Genomic DNA, 23,529 nt, shown 5'->3' on the forward strand with positions numbered 1-23,529 from the left:
AGATGAAGTTTAAAATTCTTCAAAACTTAGAAGTTTGACGGATTTCTTTTGGAGCGTTAGGGATTATTAACGTATCCTTGCAATAAACGAGACACTCGATAACATACCTACGATGACCTATGATAACATACCTAACTTAGAGGTAGTTTTCACGTTTTACGCATCTAAAATGTGCACTTTTGTACGTAAAATACACGCACTATTTTTATACCTCGTAGAATTGGTATAAACCGATCGTGAATGTTAGCAATAAAACATCGTATAGCACCAGATTTTGTTAAGAATTTACGAGCTACTCATAAAATCGTATAATTCCGATACGGACACCCGGCTTACATGTTATTTCAAAAACACAACTTTCTATATATCACTGAATTTCTCTCTATAGCAATTGAAACAGAACAAATAAAATGTAATAATAAAAAATGCAATTCTTAAAAAGTGAACATTCGATACGCTTCATTTCATAACACATCTTTACAAAACCTAGTCTTTTTCCCTTTTTCTTTTCCTCTTGATATACTTTTTACATTCTTGAAAATAAAAAAAATAAAAAAACATTTTAGGGATTTAAATACACGTACGATCGTCGTTAAATCCACTGAGAAAGTCCCGTCACCAATTTTAAATTGATTTAAATCGTAATTATTCCTCGAAATAATTTCTTTCCGAGTTAAAAAATCGAATTCTCAATTCGTTTATAAAAACTATGATAAAAAGCTTACCATCGCTTTTACATTGCAGCGTTGATGAGAGGGTGCGCGATAACTCGAGGAAAACAAGTGAAAGCCGAAGAAACGATATTCGCCATTTCGTGTCTTTAACAGTCTGGCGCACGTATGATAAGCGAGCCGGCACGTCTCGTAATAAATATTTTACTGCCTCAGCCGGAAAAGGGTACGCGGGGAGGACAGGAAGAAAAGCTCGTCGAGAGGATACAAGGGGTGTCTGTCTGCCTCTAAATTTAAAGTTCCCTCTCTAGCGGCGAGGATTAAACTGACTTTACAACAGGCAACGACCTATGCCTCCAACCATCCGATTCAACCCCTACATCGCTTCTGCTAGGGATGGAAGAGAAGAAAACGGTGGAAAAGCTCGAGACGATGCATCGCCACCACCGCACATATCTTACACCTTATTACATTTCTTAAATATGACCCGACGGGCAGCAACGTCGACTACCCCCACGACCACATGCCCCCACCCTATGATAGAGAGTGTCGCGCTTCTTCGCGAAAGCGACGAGCTTCGAAGGTTTGCGGGCCAAGCACCATTCTATATGCAAAATTTCACGGGTCGCGGAAGCGAAATAGCGAGTCGGCAAGCAAATGAAGTTCACCGTGGAAAATAACGCGAGGAATTTCTGGACCGTCCCTTCTCCATCCCTACGACCACGCCCGCAGTGCTCCCCGTTTTATTTCTTCTAGGCAATTTATATTCCCGGATTATCGGGTTTCAAGAGAATTTTAGACGTCGCATAGCCTCGCGCGATATCCTTCTAGCCGTTGGCTGGTTTTTAAAGGCTTCTGATGAATTCGGGGCTTTTAATAACGATTCGGGATTACAGTGGATTTTATTGGCTGATAGGAGTACGGGAGAATTTAGTTTTCTATCGTGTTCTCTCGTTATTCACGCTGTTCCGTCGTGTCTTTTCTTTCTACCACTGATCATCAGTGTTTTCTGGCTGTTTATAAATTGAGATTATCGCAATATTACTTTGGCGTAAATATCTAATAGCGAACAATTAATGTCCTTCCTTTTTCTGTCTCAAGGAGAAAGGGGTTTGGTTTTCGTGTTAGTAGAATTTACGTATTTTTGGTTATGCAAGTAAAAGGTTTAATGGCTCACCTGTAGATTGGCTCACTAGCACCCTCTTTGTACCAGAGTACCATGCTGACTTCGTCGTTGTCGTTGGAACGAATATCACAAGGAAGATGCACTTTCTTTCCCACAACCCCACTGATAGTGATCATTGGAACTGTAAGCAAAAAAGATGAAATATTTATAGTTAATTCTACTATAATAGGATAAAAATTGGATTAAAAGTGATGAAGACGATTAAATTTGAAATTTTATTATCCTTCGGTATCCTTTCACAGTAATTCGCTAACTGTACCTTAATTAAATTAACATGAAATTAATTATAAGTTTAAACGGTTACTAACAGATATTTCCTCGTAATATAATACTTGATATAATACTTAAAAAGAACGTAAAACTATATTTAAAGTTTAATTCGACAAAGGTTCCAAAGATAGTCTTACTATCTAAGATTTTTAATGAAACTTTGTACTTTAAAATTAAAATTTGAACTTTGCTCTCGCCTCACTATAGCGATATATGTAATCGATCCAAAAAGTGTTGAAATAAAAATTGGCTGAATGATATTGAAACAGTAAAATATTTATTTCTATTCTATGCTTGGTCTAAACATCAATACCTGTCAATATAATACGCGTTATATATAGATATATATATCATATATTCGTATTAATGTAAATTGGTGTTTGTAAAGTTTGAAAAGAATGGAACACAAACAGAGACACGTCTCGTAAAATTTTATAATTAATTATACTTGATTCAAATCTGCTCTTTAATTAATCATACGCAGGGATACTTGCTAACCGATTTATTCGCAACTGAACCTACATTGTAACCATTTTTCAAGGCAACATCAATCACGCTCGGAAGTGTGAGCGAACTTCTTTCGAAATCAATGAACACACCAACGCCTCGAAATATCTAATCTCGTCATTAATCAAACTAAATTAATCTCCTTTTATCAATTTGCCATGTACCTCGACAATTTTCTTTCCTCTTGCGTAAATGTGAACGCGCGATTCGTATCGAATCAAATGACTGTCACGGACAACGTAGTATGACAAAACTTTTCCTACGTCACATTCACGCCCGAACAATGAAAAGAACTTACCGTTCTTACTAAAAAGCGCAAATGTAATCCGACGTGCGTCATAATATTTTCTTCCTCTAGCTGTCAAATTTCAAAATATCCGATCCTGCATTTTGAAACAAAAAATTTATCCACCACATATGGCGTTAACAACGGGCGAAAGAGTTTCTCAAAAATGATATTAATTCTCGATTCTACTATCAAAACCAGCGATTCATCTCAAGTATGAACATTATCGCACATCCACCAGGAGAATAATTAACCACATTCGTTTGGTAGGTGGATAGCGTAGTTTTACCAGGTAATAGAAAGCGCCCGGGAGAAGCAGAACCAAGGTGGTGCACGCAAACTACGAAGACATCCTTCGGGATTAGGTCTCATTACATGAGAATTCTGCGGTGACGTACGCGCTGACGGTTAAGGTCGTGGCTTTCCGACCGAGCTTAAGGCGGCCAAGTCGTCTTGCTGGTTGACGATGCAAGCTGCGGTTAACGGGGGTTTGATGTCCTCATCGCCTTGTCTACCCGATTAGATTTACGCGTAGATGGAGTTATCGCGTTTTAACGAGTTACACGGTGACATACATATCACGAATACCACTCCTTATTTTCCTTCTTCACTGACGCGTTTGCCATCCTTGTCAGTCGAAAATCAACGATTGCGTGGAACACTTTCGAGGACCAATGGTCGGACAATCTCATCGATCAATGACACTCTCCTACCCGCTTGTTCCACAAAACAATCGTAATAGCTCACTGTTACGTGGACTTCCATCTTGGGTCACACGACGCTGATGCTTCTCTACAAGTTTGGAAACATAACCGCGAAAGTCGGGAAATCGTGGGTGGAGGATAGATAGTGGATGAGTGTCCCGAGATGAACCGTTAGAAAGTTGGTCCGGCAGTTCCGACTGAATATCATTGGCCGAGTAAGTTTCTATGTTGAATTGCCCGCATCGTAAGATTCGTAAATTCTGTTATCAAATTTAACTTTGCTCTTCGGAGGAAAATGGCTTGTTCAGGCACTTAGAGATCATGCCGAAGATCATTTCGTTTAGGTCTTCGTATAGTTCGCGAATAATAATAATAATATAGTATAGTACATAAATATCATTAAATGATACGAAATTTGATTACACTTAATTAATTAGTATGTAAATACCATAATGAATACAGTGGTGTACAAATACTTTTTGTAGCCACTGTAGATTACCAATTTCCGATATGCTCGTCCTATGATAATTTAAAAAAATTCTATCCATGTTAATTTTGTAGTCTGTGATTCGTAAATGTAGTTCTAATTTTACAAATATAACTGAATTATAAAAGTTCAAATCGTCCACCAACGACGGTCATCCGACCAACATTTGTAAATTAAAATTCCAACGAAGAAAAATTTCACGCAACGTATTGTATAACAGGCGCAGTCACAATCCGACGAACTTATCGCGAACTTTATTTTTCGGCAAACACAGACTACGAAAACGTCCACAGTGACAAGCACCAGGCTCGGTTATATTGGAATAATTTCATTTACCACAAGAAAAATGCTGGCTAAATTTCACGGCTAGGCGTAACCATACATTTTCTTGACATCTTGATCTGGAAGGAAAAAGCCTCTAACCAGTTACAAGCTCATGAAACGTCGAGAAATGGGGAGCAATGATGACCGAGTCGTTTCTTCTTCTTCGTCTCCTATCGTTATACGACGAATATTAACGTAGGGACCGTGGACCGGTACAACTACCATTTTTTTATGGCGTTTAGCGAACTCCAGGCGAACAATTTGCATCGTTATGCAAGTCCGCATCACGTGAGTCGTGGTAAGATTTTAATAATTGTACGTGTTTCGATCGCCGCTGTTGTGTCCGGTCGATCAGGTATCGACTATCGGCCAACGAAACTTCTCCACCAATCTCTGGCTAGGATCGACTGATTTTAATTACTTTTGCGAAAGTTTAGCAACTGGAAGTGTATTTACCGTGGAAATTCGCAATTTTGTTGGGTGGTTCGTTAGTTCACTGATTGTTCTCTATTTTTCTTTATATCTGAATGATCTCAAAAGGAAGATAGCTCTATAGGTAATTTGTTACATAGTTCCACCGAGTATTTTTATGAATATCGGTTATATTGAAAAGTTTTAGTAGACGAAGTTGAAACTTTTCATATCAAGTTAAGTTTGTAGATAAATAGTAATAAATCCAAAATAAAACAAGACTGACTTAAGGAACGACTCGACGTAGATTCATCCTATGGTGCAAAAATTCGATGTGCCATACATATTCCAATTCACCGATCTACGATAATCAGAAGATAAAAATACCGAATCGTTGATACAGTTCTGCCAAATTTCCACCTTAGTAACGTTTCATAGTCTAATCGATTGGACTGACAAGCGAATAGTACCCTTTAGCGTCGTTGACGTTGACAAAAGCGTCAATTATCATGATCGAATAGGAGACTATTTCGAACTTGTTTCAATCGAAATTCTAGTAGCCGTCTAGTTTGCCAATTGGGCAGATACGCGTGTAGCGTGCATCGTAATTCGTTTCTGTTGCCGAAGAATCCTCGAACCCCCACGTCGTTCCCGGTACGGATCGATGCCTCGACTCGTGCGGTTCATAAATAACCTTTCTACGCGGAAAACGAATCCATCAACGGGTTTGCTTCTTAACTAGCCAATTCGAGGTAACATCAAACGCAACATAAGGCTGCCGTCTTCTTCCATCCCCTGGCAGCTGCTGCGCGTTGCCAGGCCCCCGTAAATAAGTAATCTTTCCGTTTCCACGAATGCGCGAGAGGGTTTTGAATCTCGAGGATGATCGCCTTCGGGCGAGCTTGTCCAAGATACCAGCCGCGCTTATTTTCTTTTTTATCGAACGCGTAAATTTAACTGGCCTTATTTTTGCCCGACGTTTTCATTCGTTGCTCGCCATCGGCAAAATGAAATATAACGTTATTATTCTGGCATGCCGCGAATCCTTTCGCGATCTCCTTCCTCCCTCCTCTGCTTCTTGGTTGCGCGTATCGTAAGAAGCACGTTCCTTTTCAGCGTGAAATCTTTCGATAATTTATCGACGCACGAAACAATCTTTCACATAACTCAAACGTAGATAAAGAGGCCGTATGTCAATGGCGCAAAGAATTTTTACTCCTGTTTTGTGAATTTTTTAACTGTCAACGTGTATTCCGCGAATCGTCGACGTTCTATCGTGAGAATGTGTGAACGGTTGTTGATTTCGAACAATTTAATCAGAGTTGGTTATGTGGAAAATTAATTAACGTATACTTGTTACAACGGAAACTACCGAAGATAGATGATAAATAAAGTTTAGGCATAAATTCGTTTCACTTACTAAATATTATAACGAGTATTGCACTCTGCACATTTTATACATATTCGCGCCTTAAATTTCCCGTAAATTATAAGAATCACCACTGTAATTATAAACTTCGACGGTCTTGAGGATAACCCTGATGATGATAATGATCGATACCTTGGTAATTTAATAATCTACAGTTCGTCGATAACGGAACCATATTCCTCGATTCCATTGTAAAGTTGAAGCTAAGACAAATTGTCTCGTGTCGAGGTAATTAAGACTTGGCCTACCCTTGGGAATCGTCGAATGAAAATGTCAAAAGATTCTTAAGCCCTAGTCGTCTCCACCGTCGCGTGTAATCCAGATTTATACGGTGATAGATCTTGTTTCTGCGTTAATTATTTCCTTCAGTCGTTATTCAGCATATAGGACCGTTTTACGATAGTGGTGGAACGAAGCAAAGCTATTCAGATAAACTAGCTGAGCCCCGTTCGAGTATCGTTCGTTATCTTTGCCGCGGCATAAATACGACTGTAAAGGAATAGCGTTAACAGGAAAGGGTGAAAATGTCGAGGTTCGTAGTCGTAAAGTAATAACAAGAGTAATTTGTTCTTGGTTCTACGTACATTTTCCCTATCTGTAAGGGATTAACGTTATCGAATTAGTAGTAGAATGTACTTGAAATTTTGTAACACGACATTCACGAACTTGACGATTCTGACGATCAAATGATCTGCGATTGTTTCTTAATTTTTTGTTACAGATAATATTTGACTAACTTCCTCTTCGCGAACATAATATGTATTAACAATTATTTCTACATTGAAATAAAAAATGTTACGATGCCTTTTTTAAGCAAGTCTAATTATCTGGAAGAAGAATTTTTTTCCTATTCGATTACATAAATAGCGCTATCTTTTTTATAAAATAGAGACATAACATGTAGAGGGTGGAGAAAATAAAACTGAACGTACTCGTCCGAAAGAGGACTGTTATTAATTATTCAGAATGTTATGTCACAGTGCAATTTACTATCGGCTAAATCGTTTAACTAGATTCGACCGACAGATGACACTAGATTGGCTGATTGTTTATTAAATGCTGTCAAATTATTGATGCTAATAAGCCATGGTTTGCCGAGCACGCGTTCGAACGATGCCAAATAAGCGACGGTGGATGTCGAAAATATCTGGCAATGACGCATATGGGTAACTATATGACGCCCACCAATCAAAATTATTGTAATATTCGAACGCGGCCGTGACTCGAAAACGTCGGCTCTGTCCATAAGTACCTAATGAATCGAGAATTTATGTTAAAGCATTTTAATGGTGTTGGTAACAGTTTCTCGTTTCACAATAAGTTGAATGACATACATGCAACGTTGCATGAATTAATTAGATACGATGCTTCGGTTTTATTAATTTCGATAAATTTATACATGCATCGTGTATGTTCATATATGTCAATTAAATACGTACATTCGATGTTATTCTATCTTTATGATTTGGTCGAAATTCTCACTACTTGTCAGTGCGTTCTTTTAAAATTCCAGGATGCAGGAACAAGCCGAATAACATGTAAAAGCATAAATAGTGTTTCACATTGACGTATCTATTCAGGAATCTGAAGCGTATTTAATATTTCGGTAATTATATACGTAAAACTCGTACTTTATTGTGACAAAATACTACTCGATTTACTTTAACGATAAAATCCGGAAAGGATGCACTCGAAAAGAAAGACCCTAAAAAGATGAAAAGTCACATAGATGTACCTTTTCATCGATAAGCGAGTAAAGACACAAAGAGTGTCGTCTCTCTTTGAATAATCGTATTTGTCATCCGACTTCCAAGCGATCGAAATCCCTTTCAAACGAATAAACACGGGCGAAACAAATTACACGAGGAAAAAGAAAAACACGAGAAAATGTGGCCTTCTTGGCCAGTTTCTTAATGTCCTCCTTTGTAGCGGAGAAATGAAGGGAGACTATTAAAATGGTGCTGGTCTGTCGAAGAAAAATTCCCCTGGCAGCGGAGACGACTTCTCTGTTAAGTCCAGATGTATTGTAGACCGCAATGTAGTAGGTAGATTAATGGTTTTTACCGGTGCTCCACCGGAGCTTTTTATAGCAAAAGGTGGCCCCGCTCGGGATAGAGTGCCGCGACCGGCACATTCGGGTTCCGCTCAGCCAGTAAAACTTGTAATTACTGTAAATCGCGATGTAATTGCCGTAGTAATTACCGCGGAGCAAAGTAGGCGCCGGCTCGCGTAAATAAAGCTGTGCTTGCGAGCTTACCCGCAACCCCCGTAAATTTCAATCGTGAATGTTTCATTTGTTATGGAACCACTTTTAATCGCCCGCCCTGTTCTCTCAGTTCTATTAACTCCTCTGTACGGTGGATATCGTTTCTCCCGGTTACCGATCTTATTTTTTCTTTTTAATTCCGCTAATAACAAAGATCGTTTTCAGTCCTTTTGGGATACCGTGTTGCGGCAAGCGTTATGGCTTTTTTTTTTTTTTTTAGAGGTTTCGTACGTACCGTTTATTTATACGCCGGGTTATTCGTTCGTGTATGTCGATGTTTCTATAAGTGTCTGATTTAATAAGAAATTTATTCGGTTTATTAAGGACTTGTTATATTTTTGTAAAAATTGCTGTTACGAAATGTATTGAAAACGCAGCTTTGCTTTTTTTTTTCTTAATTCTATAGAATATTTAGAATTTCCGAATATTTGTATTTGGAATGAATTATTCAACTTAAGTTAGGGGATTGGCGTATAGTTACTTTCCATGAATTTCTGGCTGGAATATCTCGTAAACTTCAGGGACACCCTATGCGGACGCAGTTGTCGCGATTTTATGGATTCCCTTTGACGATCCCCACCCAGAAATGAGATTATGTATATCTCCGATTTACTTTACTAACTACGCAAAGCCGATTTATCAGCGAGCTGTGACTACCAGGTCGCGTGTTTTTCTCTTTTACAATCGATTCGAGAAGTACCGTCTACCTAATTATCGGTGCTGCTTTAAAGTTAGGAAATACTTTGAAACGTGCGGCCACCACCAGGCTGCATTGCAAATTCTTTTAGGATCACGACTAGAGGTACGTGCACCGGCATCCTCGTCCCTTTCAGTTCCAGAGGAGAAGTAGAAATTATTCCTTTTTTTACAGGGAAATCTTGAGAAACCCATCCGGTATCTCGTTGAAGTAAATTACGTTTCCAAAAGACGAGTTCGCCGTACGCTCTGATTAATTTCAAGTGAGATCGTTAAATGATTTTATATGTTAATAATATTCCATACCTATCACAGAGAATGTTATGTCAAAGAAATTTTTCTAAAACTTTGAATAGATCGAGAAAATAAATCAAATATCAGAAATTTTACGAGGTGCACTATATATACAGGGTGGTTGGTAACTGGTGGTACAAGCGGAAAGGGGGTGATTCTACGCGAAAAAAGAAGTCGAAAATATAGAATAAAAATTTTTTTTTCTTTTTTTTAAACTTGTCCATTGAGACAACTATCTACAGTGAGATCGGTTATAACGTACCGCACGCGTACCGAGCGAAAATTCAAAGTCGATTTTCTCGAAAACAAAGCCTCGAACGAAAAATTGTTATTCTATATTTTCGACTTCTTTTTTCGCGTAGAATCACCCCCTTTCCGCTTGTACCACCAGTTACCAACCACCCTGTATATATGTTGAGGCTTTTAGAGCATCGGATAATTTAATTAGTTTCACTGCTGTAGTTATACATATTTAGCCCTTGCTAACATTAAACATCTGTGAATTATTTTACGTAAAATTAATAAATTTGAACGTTTGTAATACCAAAATGTTTAATACAAAATTGTTCAAGTATTTAATGACCAATTATATGTGCTTTAATAAATAATATGTTACAACATGATACAGGATTTAATTGCTTTCCACCCGTTATTATCCACTAATTAGTATAAGTGTTGCTCCAATATAAATGATTGAATTAATAATAACTTTATTTCCAATTAATTTTCTATCGGGCTAATAACTCCGCGTTATATTATTTTCATCAACCAAATAATCAAAAGATGATTAATTGAAATATATTAATTGAAAAGAGTAAGATTAATACTACAACCTCCTTTCCAAATATTATGCCAACTACTCCTACATATGTGTATGTAATATACTAGAAAAGTATTAAACACAGGGGAGTTCCCCTAATGCCGGACGGCACATAATTCCGGGCATTAGCAGCTATATTGGTAACATTTGAAACGCAACCGAGCCGTTATTTCATGTACAACATAGAGGAGCAAATGGAACAAATAACGAAACGTTCCAGTCGCATGTGCACGTCTAACGAGATTCATTGATTATAGCGTTTGACAAGAATCTGGTGCATCGTACAAATTATAACCTATTATATTTATCAAATTTCATGGCTAAAAGACGCGTGAGTTGCTTAGTTACATCTTCTGGAAAGATTAATTATCTTTGTATGTTGTGCGTACAGTGCACTGCTTTTTGCAAACAAAATTTTTTCGATGGGTTTACTGTCTCATAGTTCCGAATAAAACATTTTTCGTCATCAGCGGACAAAACAAATCTCAATTTTCCGTGTCTCTATTCGTATTATTATTTATTATTTTGGTCTTATCGGTTGAAAGGTACGTACATCTAAACAACGCGAATAACAAGAGAAAAAGATTCGACAAATATTTCACTGCAGGAAATAAAGGATCGATAAGATTGTGAAACTATCGTCGATATTTTTTATATGAATATTCTTTCATATAATCCATACAGTTCACGCGCGTACATAAACTTCGAAACAACACGAGCCCCAACACCAGGGACCAATAAAGGGACGCGAAGAAAGAGGAAAACTAAAAAAGAAAAAAGAGAAAAATGTGGAATAGCGGGATAAAAACATCCGTCTATTATCCCCCGTTGGCCGCTTTATTCACGAGAAGCGTATTCGGAAACGATTTCCCCTATTCACGCAGGGTTATCAATAAAGAAAGGCCGAATTTCCCGTAGAAACGGCAAAAGGCGGCCAGGCTGAATACTCAAAGCTGCTCTTTACGACGTTCTACAGTCGCATCACGATCCTCGACTCAGTTTCCTCTGCCGAGTAACAGCTTTCGTACAGTAACGGAACAGTTTCTGTAGCGAAGCTTTACAGTTCTCCAGTTCCGCCGGAGACATTAATCTCCCTTATGAGTTACGACGTGTGCGCGCCACCGGTACACACACACACACACACCCACATCTTTCTCGAGATCCAAGCATTTTCGGCACGCACGCGCTCGATATTTATACAAGTATATATTTATAAGCGTGACGCAAGGATTTCGTAATCGTTATGGTGGATAGTATCGAAGAAGCACGAGCCATAAAACGGCACGTGTTACGCGAAACAGAGAACACGACGAGAAGAAGAAGGAAAGAACGAGAGAAAAGGAGAAAAAGTAAAGAAATTAATCGTAGGTGCAGGGGTGGAGTGAAATAAAAACGAGCCCCCGTGTGTCAACGCTGCTCCTTTTCCCTCCATCGACACGTAAGTCGAGTCGTTTTACAGGGCGTCGTAATTCACGCTTTACGAGCGGCCTGCGCTCGCTGCTCGCTTCGCCTCTCACACCCGTCCGTCCTGTTCTCGTGCCCAGGACGTTTTATCGAATTTAATTAAGTCGCCGCGCGTCTCCGGATTCCTCTGATTCCTGAGCGTTAGCACGAAAGTTGCCGCGGTGAAGTTCGCTAAATTACGCGAGCGCGACTTACGTTCTCCGCCGAAAACTTTCAAGGGAAACTCGCGAACGTGTGAACCAGGGCTACCGTGAAACGCGAAGCTGCGTGTCGTGCGATGCAAACACATAACATGATCACACAGAGATTCTTCTAGCAGAGGAACGCTGGCTACTTGGTTTCTCCAGAGAAATCTGCTTTCTAGTTCCAGCAATCGATAGACCAGTGATGGCGCGAGTGATACGGTAATTGAAAACGATTCTACGAGATTCTATGAGAAGTGTATGCAGTTTGATAACGACAATGAAGTAAATTTCTGACAAATTGAACTGTGGAATAGAGTTTCGTTCTTGTAGACGCTACTCGCGAGTATGCTTGTCATTTTGGGGTTTGTCATTTTGCTTACTATTGTTAGGCAAATGGTTTGTACGCGTTCTTCATCGATAGAATCTTCACCAATCACCTGGAAATCCTCGCTCGTTTCTTTCAGATATTCCAAGCACATCGAAATTGTGTATTTTAAGTGGACAAGCATTTTTTATTAAATTGAGCGCTAACGTTTTTTTGATATATCTCGTATACATTTAAAGTAACGAATCTTAAAAATTTGAGGCTCTAAAAACTATTAAATGTAAAAAAATAAGAAAACTTCTTTGTTTCGCTGATAAAAAAACGGAATAAATAAACAAACGTTAAATAAGACGTACACATTGTCCAGTCAAAGAAGTTTCGTGTTCATCGATCAAAGCCAAATTGGATACAAACTTTCCTCCATAAATCGTAATATTTTCACTTGAATACCCTGCTGTGTCGCTCACACTTGTTTGCAAGATGTACCGATTTTCTTTTATGGACCGATAAAAAGTTCGATGATGAAACCCATCGAACCTCGTCCTTTCCTTTACAGCCTTCCGTTTCTCTGCTTTTTACGACTGACAGCTTTCGCAGAGTAGAGTAGCGGTTAGCCTTTACACCACTTTGATGCCGCTAAGAACACCTAAGAAAGAGAACTATTTTTTATCGTACCTCGACGATTTGCACACATACCAGAAGAATTTATGAAAGGCATAGAAACAAGGAATAACACAATGAAAGATCTAATAACGCAAACGTCAGAATGCACGAAGAAAAATATACGTATAGTAGAGAAAATACGATAAGAAAGAGAAAACATACAGCGAGAAAATGATTCAGTCGCGTTATTTATCGTTCTAAAGATTTTTATTATAGTGTAGAACATACGATATAGATTTCCTTGTATCCTTACGATTCGAAATGGAATAATAATTCTAAAGTTTGTAGCAAGCTCCAATACTTTACACGAAAAGAAATAGAATATTCGAGCAGCTTTGGAAAATTTTGTAAGGTAGATGATACATTTACACTGTACATGTGAATGTGTGTGTAAGCGTGAGAGAGCGTCCAGGTCTCAGTCGAGACAAAAGACCATTGGAAGCTGTTAGAAGAATCTAGAGGAGTCGCTTGACAACGAGCGTGCGTGCAAGAAGGTTATCGATGTCTTCAGAGTGTAATATATACTATGTATAGCTGTTGCGTGCGAAATAAAGTAAACTATTTGTATTTCCGAATTCTCTCTATACCTTAACAAATTTGTTTAGACCAAAGTAATTTACAGCGTCACGGCTTTAGAATCTTTTTCTCGTTCGTGATAGAATTTAAATTTAGCGTTGAAAGGACGACGACAAATTGGGGACACAAGGATGCTCTGGGTTCCGCACAGTTTGCAACACTAACAGCCGAAGTTGGTAGAAGCGTAACTGTCGCCGCTTTTACGATCAAGTGATTTCAAACATCGATACTATTCGATGCGCTGTTTTGGAACGGAAGCGTTGTATTGTTCGCGATATAGAGGAGAATAGAAAGACTGGAAATTGTTTGAGGGCTGAAACCTGTACCTAAATCGGAAAAAAACTAGAACGTATTATTTCATAGAAAAGATAAATGATATTTCCCATACGAATCATTTTTATAGAAATACCAATGCTTGATCGTTGTATTTTTCCTGTAAAAATTACATCTTAATTAAGTCTTATTTATGAGTGTCAATATTCGATTCTTATATTCATTTTAGTTTCATTTCAAACTACTTCTTTTTTACCACAACGCGATACGTTATAAATTATTCTTATCATAATCGTACATGATCTATCGAAGGTTGTCGTATAATTACGATCATGTGGTTCATACTGATATGCTACTCCGTAATTATTATCGACGCTCGTTGACTCGTGGCCGAAGATTATGTCGGATAATTGTTTGCGAATAAGACCATCTTCCACGCGATACTTCGATTACTTCGAGCTTGATATATGGTTTCGTCGCTGTGCGTGCCATGATTTATCGATCAACGACGATCCCCGATCCGCAGCATCTTTCTTTCTTGCTCGCGAGAAAAAGAAGTCTCGTGACAGGTATTCGTAATTACATAGTCTCAAACGTAGCGCAATAATCAACAGGTCTGGAGTTTTGGAGTTACCGACGGCCAGGAAGAAAATCGAAATCAGTTTGTTGGTAGCAGAAGAGTTGTGGCTAATAATTATGGGTTCACGGAAACAAAGATGATCGTGGTTAAGTCGAGACCTGACTAAGGCTCGATGGAGACGAGCGATACCACCTGATTGCGTTCCGTACAAGCGATGAAAGATTCGATAGTATAACACAGGAAAATTATCGGAAAACAATTTCACCCAATTCCCGATTTTGTCTAATTCCAAATACTTGAAGATTCTGCTAACAACATATGCATTAAGTGTAAACGTTCTTTACAACCGTATGCTATACATTATCCGTATAGGCCTGTATATAGAATTTCAGAGAAATAGCATAAATAACATCAAGGTTCTAAACATATGTATACTATTGTAATAAAGATGGTATTACTAAGTACCTTTAGGACATACAGAGTTGATCGGCACAGGTCCGACAATTAATTCTACCGATGAGGAATACAATTTTTTCTTATATGCTATGAGATGCTCGATATGGCTTTTCTTCGTTACGATGTCAAATGACGCAGTGCCATCGCTACAGGATAGCAATAACTCAAAGCCGTATATTATTATACGGCTGCATCCAGTCTGACTGCTATTCGTAGCGTTCGATTTTTTTCACGCAGTATATATATATGTGTAGGTATGTATGCACCCGTGGCTGATTCATCTCGGTGCGTGGTCGGTTACCAAACACTTTCCCGCCGATTAGGTTTCTTTCGCCTGTATGAAAATTGCGCTTTGATCGTGAAAGTAGACGCGAGAGGCGACTCGCGCGGAAATTGCAGGGGAGATTCTCCTCGGGGGAAAAAAGTGATTTAATGAAGGCTTCACGAGCATAATACGCGGCGCGACGCGGCGTTCCACTGCATGATGGAAAAGTCGAACGTTGAACCAGGGAAACGGATAACGTGGCTCCCTTGCTCGTTTATTTAACTTCGCCGCTTACTTAACTCTGATTCTTCTCGTTAACACTTTCACATTCTTTTGGAAAAAATATCTCTGCGAGAAACATTGTCTCGTCTCTGGTACAGTTATACGCGTCTATTCGAAGATGCAATTTAATTTTGGAACGATATTGTTTTACAACTATCCGGTTTCTTTCATTGCAACGTTTTTGTCCACGTTTCTGTATTGGGAAGAACAGCTACTGGAATCGAACGATCATTTATCTAATTTAAGGGTGTACTGGTATTCGATGGATCAATTAAATATGAATGATTGAAAGAAAATTAATATGAACTTATCTTGCGCCTTTGAAGTAAATAAATTAAGTGTTGTTTGTGAGTGTGTGCTTTACAACATTTTCTGGAAGAAAAATAATCTTTATTATTGGAATATTATCTGTCGCAAGTGATATCAATGCGACGTACCTAGTCTCCTAATCGTTAAAATCGTTCGACCCTTTATACCATTCAGATAATTATACGAGCATTGAAAACGTGGTAATCGAGTGGGGCTATATAACGCGAAATTACCTGTAAAACCTGCTGGATTATCGATCGAAATCTTGATGGGATATCACGGCTCTTCGATTCACTAGGAAACTGTTAGGATATTCACGGCGTTGAATGAAATTAAGTTTGTAAAGCCTGTAATACCGGTGAAGTTGCTTTGGTATTTTGAGGTTTTACGATTTTAATTTTCATTGAGATATTTGTGATTGACTTCTATTTACGAAACATATTCGACGAAATAATCTCTGATCGGTATACAATTTTTTCTTTATTAAAATATTTAGAAATAGTTTGCAAACATTTTTTTCCTTGTATCGTATCTTACATTTTTTAACAAACATCTCTCAGATTAACGAAAGCGCGATATAAACGTGATATTTAAAGCCTGCGATAACAATAACGAAGTCATATTGTAACTTAAATCGTTGTTTTTATTATCGAGCGTGCTATCGATCAAATAACAAAACGAATATTTTCACAAATTCCCAGCATAATCGCACAAAACTAAAAATATCGATCGAAAGAGGGAAAATTCAGATTATTAGGTATTTAAAATGTAATTTAGTCGTGAATTGTGGTAGACGAATATATTCATCGTACAATCATAATAAAATTAATTGTTTATTGCAGAAACAATTATTGTTTAGGGCAAAATGATGAAACGCATGTGAATGAAATCAAACAGTAGAATAATGCAGTAGAATGTAAATTGGAGAAAAATTGAGGACAACAGCCTATCAATTTCACGATGCACGAGTGACTTGACTAAATTTGCTTATATCATCGCGTATCAATAATAACAATGGAAAAAATAATTATCGAAAATTTTCGCCGCGATGGAATATTATTTTTGTTTATTTCGTGTCGTTTTATTTGCTCGAATACGTCTATTTCACGGGTTTCATGCTTTCGACGATGTTAAAGCGTACAAATAATGTGGTAAAGTATTGAAAATAACTTTTAATAAATGTGAAAAATATCGTAATATATTACGATATAATTTTCATTATTAAGAATTATATAGTGGCATTTGAAAACTACATTGAATATTATGTTGAAGACACTACAATGTTTAAATTCAATAAATACATATTTTGAAATCCACAATTTTGCCATTAATTTATAATATAAACTCTCTTAAACGCCGCAAAAGAGTAATTAAGTGGTATATTTTCGTAGTATATCATGCTTGGACCAATAGCAACCAGATCGATTGATTATTCTGTGTAAAGTTCAGAGTTCAAAAATAACTCTACTATGTCCTCTCATAATTTTTTCACTTTACATTAAAACAAGTCACTAATTGCAAGCTGCAAACATTACGATTTCGTTATTTCATTATCGTATTTTCTCAAGCAACGATCTCCCTTTCTATCAACTTTTTCTCTATAAATTAGATACGACGCTCTCGATGAAAACGACGCTGCAAACCTAATATCTCATAGAATATATAACGAGAGCCTAATATTTTACTTTGGTAATACAAGGACAACTAACTTTCACCCTCGTCCCCTTTACAAACTCATGCAAAACGTGGTCCGTCACAGTTAGCCACCCTTTTATCAAAGATTCAGTAACCTGTTAAACGAGCATCCAACACGGTCTGCTTTCAGGCTTGCCGCAGTTTCGATTTTTGTTTCTATTTCTCGTAGACACCGACCGGGTATGTGCCCAGAACCGTGAAAGCCGTGTGCAGAATAGCATTTGGTGTCTACTCTGGCAGGTTTTAACGGCTTGGTCCCGTATGCCAGACGCGTGCCAACTTCATCCCCCGACCCTCGCATCTTTTCGTCTGTCTGCGCGTTTATCTTTCACCCTGAAAAAGAAGAAGCAGAGGGAGCGACCAGCTACTATTTTCCCTCTGCAAGCATCCTCCATCTTGCCTTCAACCCCTTCGAATAATTCCACGTCGAATGTCTTGGCTAAGTAGCTGGTAGCCGAAGGATCTGACCGATTTCGAACGTGTTTCCTTATTTCATGGTCGTTAATTATTAAAATTGTATTTCACGAAATTAAAAACATGCAAAATCCTAGAATGCTCGATATAGATAACACAAAAAAATGATACTTCGTTAATGTTATATTATACTGCAAAGCTTCATTGCCTATGATATAGTTAAAATAGATTCGATATTTATAGCTAGAGAATTCTACAGCATTAAATACAGATTTCAGGAAAATAGTGCAACTTTATATACTTCTGAAGCTATAAATTTACGAATTGAGATGTTTGTAGGGTAAATCCTTGTTGTTTGTTAGCGATGATCGTGTGAGGAGATTGAAAGGAGAAGTTTGATACAGTTGCTGGTTGCATCGTTTCTCATACTTAGCTTCCTTCTTATAACACGCTGTCACGTCGATGATCACAATGTTTTACAAATTCTTTCAAGTTGTTCCAAAGCTAGAATCCTGTTATTCGTTTCTTTATTTAGTTACGAGATTTGAGCAGAATTTACTAATTTTATAAAACTCGGAAATCCTTCCTTTTTGCCAGAAATTCCAATTTTCAAGTTCACTTCTAAAAGGATTTGTTAACAAGAAACGTGTTGCGATCCAATCTTTCGGAGAATTTCATAAAAAATTTCAATTTCTCTTTTTTATCGCTGTTATACTATTTGTAAAGAAATTTCAATTCAACGCGCATAGTAATTTATAGTAGAATATATAATCCAGTTTCAAACCTGCCTATTCAAATATTTTTTCTTTTTATGAGAGGAAATATTCGAACAACGTACGCGAGGACAAACAGTGTGCCTCGAAATTGTAATTTTGATGCGTTTGAAAGATAGCGGTCTATCTCGGGATCAAATTTGCGTAGGACAAATAGCGCTTATATCAAATACATAACGGCGATAGAAAGGACCGCTGCATCGGTTCGAAGCCACGATGACTCTCGAACGATTTTCAGCAGGAAAATCTCTCTTCCACCTCCGTCCGTGCCTCCAAGGAAGTAGAGACTCCGGTTCCTGTAGGATTTCCGGGGACGAGCGTCCTTTTACTCCGAGGAAAATCAAGAATATATGCCGCAGGTCAGACTGGGGTGCTTACAATGAGAAATTGCATATTTCGTTGTCCTCGAATTGTCAAACAGAACCCGTTCGAATAAAAAGCGATTTCTATTCTTCTCGTTTTGACGCTCATAACCTTTGACTTTCCAAGTAGAGACGTTTCGGTACGATACACCGCATTATATTTTCTATTACGTTTTATTCGCATATGTAAATAGAGCAATTTAAAAAAAGTTTGAACAGTCGATCTTCCTCTTACGTAGGATGTTAAAAGACAAAACTAAACAATATACTCTCGTTATGAAACCATCCGAAGAAATGGGTTCTCGTTATCGCATTTAACAAAACCAATTTTTCTCTCGCGTTGAGTAAGAATTCGCTTGCGAAAATCTGTGCATCTTGGAAAATAGTAGCAGCATGCAGCGTTTTACGATTTGTTTCTCACATTTTCTTTCAATTGGAACGATCTTAACAAATTCTAAAGACATTACCGTGAAACAGCGTTCAATTAATTGAATTTCTTTTCGTACTGCTCGCTGACGTTATCGAAAATCGGCGCAATTCCTTTTTGATCTCCTTTAACATTAATTCTAATCCACGTTTCCAGCGTATTATGGCGAATCAGTACAAAGTATACACAGAACGTATTCGTATCCGATTGCTTTTTCGTTCTCGTTGAAAGACGTCTGGGATCAAAGGGTAAGACCACGGACTCTTGGGAAACGGAGAGAAATAGTATCTACTTAGACCGTCGATCTTCTAGACATCTCTCTTTCATACTTGCAGCATCCGCGATACTCGTTTTACCGCGATACTCAATTGAACTTGAACAAGTTCTATCGCTGCTTCCTCGAACATTCATCAAGCGCTCTTTCGACAAATCAACGAACATTTGAGATGTAGTTACACGATGCATTCAAGTTTTAAAGTAGCACAATCTTAGCTTTCCTAGTTGCATCGTTTCTCATACTTAGCTTCCTTCTTATAACACGCTGTTATATCAACGATCGTTATATTAGGTTGTCCGAAAAGTTTTTTTTCGTTAATCAATAACAATTTCTGTTTTATATTATTTTATTGAATTAGGTATGATTTATTTCGTTATATTTATATTATTATGCTCGTGCATAATTCAATAAATTAATATTAAACAAAAAAACATTGTGCGTCTATTATTTCCTTATAAAACGGAAGAAACTTTTCGGACAACCTAATATATATTATATATATATATATTATCATAAATCATTGACAGATTTCTATTAAGATATTTCTGCCTGTTTAAATGTCAGCTGATATAACGTTCGTACAGCTAATTATTATACAAAAAGAATTTTAATAAAACATATTCCACGCTTGCTACTAAAGTGATATGTACAAATGGACAAATGTTGAAGACAGTTATTTCTATATAAAATTAGTTGCCTTACTTCAGAAATAGAATTTATTTTAGTGTTTGCGTTCGATATAACACGGAATTCATATTACGTAGGCAGTTCCACTTTAATTGCATTAATATTTCATCAATTCTGTCCCTTTTAAAATATTCTCGGTATCAATCGAAAAGCATACAGCAGAGATATTAACGCATCGGCAATATCGGTAAAAAAAAAAAAGGGAATTATTGTGCATGGCAGGGTCTCGTCAATAATATGTGCCAATAATGACATATAATATTTCTCGCTGATGCATTATTACAATATACAGATGGACATCGGCCGTGCAATTAAATTTCATTCACCGATCGTCCGACCAGTTTTTGTCGTTTCGTTGAAACGTCACGCAATCGTATGTCCATTACACGGAATAAAGTTCCACGAACGGAATCATGGGTACGTGCATGAAAATATGGTCGATGTACAAATTTTAAAATTGCGTAGCAATAAATTTTTCCGGTCGCATGTTTCGACCAAATTCTCCAACGGATATTCTGTGACGCACGAAACTGCTGCAACGTTTTATCCAGTCTAAAATTGCCTTTTATTGCGAAAATAGGATGGCTGCAATGTCTTTTCAAGGCGAGAATATAACTCTGATCGACACGGTTCACACACACACGATGTTAAAATATTTGAAGACCAGGTTTCCGATGCGCGCGATTAAAATACCATTAACTTTGTAATCAGGGTTCAAGCAAGTCGCTTATTACTGTATATTTCGTAAATGTATGTGTTTTTTCATTGCTGTAAATCTACAATGTAAGAACTTTTTATACCAGCTGATGTAAAACCACATAACCCTGCACGAGATATTTCTTTTTTTTTTTTTTGACTAATAAAAAAGAATATTATATAGTATAATATAGTATATTTCATACTTTATTTCTATCATTCGGTAACTTTATGGACAATTTTCGAATAAGTTTTCTCGCTTAATCGTCACGAGAGTCTGACCGGTCTATAATGTCAGAGTTCTTGCAGCGATCGTCAAAGGTATTTTATTTGAAGATCATACTTGAAAATCGAGAATTATGTGACGTTTTTCAAAGCAGACTTCGGTTCATCAAGGATTTCCATCCTCCTCTGCTTCAAAGATCGAGTTACCTAATTAATGACCCTTTTATCTCTCGGCGTAGCCTTCTTCGCCCTCGTTGATTACTCTTTGATCGGGCGCGTGAAAAGCGACTTTGTGAGAAAATTTTTAAACAGACGAATTTTCGCCGGTCCTCTGATTTCAAGTATTATGTATAGTATGAGTCTAGAAGAAAAATTGCGAAACAAAATATCCATTTAGTAGAATCTGACGCTTGCGAATGATCAAGCAAGTAATTTTCTTATAGGAAAATGCAATTTGCTCGAAAATGACACAAATAACGTACACGAGAATTAAAGTTACGCGGAAAGAACTTGCAATTATTGAAAGATAATTTTCACGAGCAAACTTAACCGTTGCGCTTAAAGCGTTACGCTAAAATAGCGTGAAGAAAATTACTTAGAATTGAACGACGTCTAGCATCGATCAAAGTCGTGACGAGTTGCGCGAAGAAAAGTTCAAACGAAATCGACGCCATGAAAAACTGGCGAGAAAGGCAAAGGGGAAAGAAAGGAAAGATTCGTCGGAACGGAAACCGCGAAGTTGGGGGGAGAAAAAGTACGACAGCAGCAAAGAGAAAAAGAACAGCAAAAAGCGGATGAGATAAAGGTGAAAAGAAAAGGCTAACGCGAACCTGCCAACCGTGGAGAACCTTGATACTTTCGAGATCGATAAAAAATAGTATTACGTCTCTTTGTTTATAAAACTTGAGAATCGTTGATAAAGTACTTGCCTCTTTTCATAAAACGCAAACCTTTGACAAGCGGTTATATTTTTTGTTCCGCGTTTTATCTCAAAAAGGAACAGCTAAGAGAAGAGATATCGTTACTATTGTTTTCGCTCATGCAATATTTAGTGGTCTTTGTTTTTTAAAGTTTTTTTTTCACAAAGATATTTAGTAGCTGGTCTTATCTTCAGTTCTCCTTAAATACTTTTTTAGAAATTCCATTTGTATCAAGGATAAATGTTGAATTAATAAGAAAAGCAATTTTCTATTATTTTTTCACGAGTATGTTAAGAAGCTAATTACTTCAAGTAACTTTAAATAATACGATATAGAAAAAATTAGCACAGGAAAGTAGAGTAAAATGTAACTATTACTTATAAATTTAACGATATCATACAAATAAAACTTTGCTCCGATAAATCACCATAGTCGATTAAACTAATCGTCGTCTGATGAAGCAATCTCATCGCTCTCGTCCCTTTTCTCACCAGACGGATCACTTAGCAAACTAACGAAGCAAACCGCGAGAGCATAAAACACGCAAGAGAAACCGAAGAATAATCAACGACAAACACCGGCACGACGAAACGAGCGTTGCTTCGTAAACGAAGAAAGCTCGGCAGAAAGGAAGAGCTAAGCGACAGAGCAGGAGACAGAAGCTACGAAACAAAGCAAGTAAAAACCACTTTTAGAAAAAGTAGAAAAAAAGAGGGAAAAAAAGAAGACGAAGCAGAGTAAAGGCAAACGAGGAAGGAGGAAAGTTAAACGAGCAGAGGAAGGGCTAAATAGCCCGTTACCGTCGGTCGTGTGTAACTTCCGGGGCTTGACTTACTCCTCTATTAGTCGGCGAGCCGGCAGCTCTCCGTCTCGAAACTTCGTTTTAATACGCTCGCATCGAAGAACGACGGGAGAGGAAAGGAAAAGCGGCGTCTCTCCGCAATGGAACATACCAACGAGCGTACAACCTTAAGCCTCCTCGGTTTGCTCTACTCCCACGGCTTGCTCTCTGCCAACTTTCCTGAAGTTCCAGCGAGCGCGATCGTTTCGTCGCGAAGCCGACGAGAGAACCTTTCGAATCGCGAGCGGAACGTAATCCCCTCTTGCCTCGATGCCCTGAGAACAACAGGGGCTTCGTGCAGCCCCCATTCTCTGCGTACCCTACTTTCGTCTATCGAAATTTTGGCTCCTTTATTCGATGGGGGTAATAATGCGCAGATTAAAAGTTACCAGCTATTCTGCCACGAGCATCAATGCAGTTTGCGGCACTAATCGCATCGGATGATTCATAGATCACGCGTTGGTATAATTAAACCAGCAGACT

At 37.8% G+C, this 23,529-nt stretch overlaps 1 protein-coding gene across 2 annotated transcripts in view; it reads right to left on the reverse strand.

Annotated features, from left to right (window-relative positions):
* Positions 1-23,529, reverse strand: part of LOC100749762 (hemicentin-2-like) — a 211,922-nt gene that overhangs the window by 62,914 nt on the left and 125,479 nt on the right. For both annotated transcript variants that reach the window (XM_033320493.1, XM_003489189.4), the window contains one exon: positions 1,849-1,978. In XM_033320493.1, coding sequence (XP_033176384.1) covers positions 1,849-1,973 — 125 coding nt within the window. In that variant the 5' untranslated portion in view covers positions 1,974-1,978. The remainder of the gene's footprint in view (positions 1-1,848; positions 1,979-23,529) is intronic.

Source organism: Bombus impatiens, unplaced genomic scaffold, assembly GCF_000188095.3.
Source record: "Bombus impatiens unplaced genomic scaffold, BIMP_2.2 scf_0318, whole genome shotgun sequence".
In the NCBI taxonomy this organism is placed as follows: Eukaryota; Metazoa; Arthropoda; class Insecta; order Hymenoptera; family Apidae; genus Bombus; species Bombus impatiens.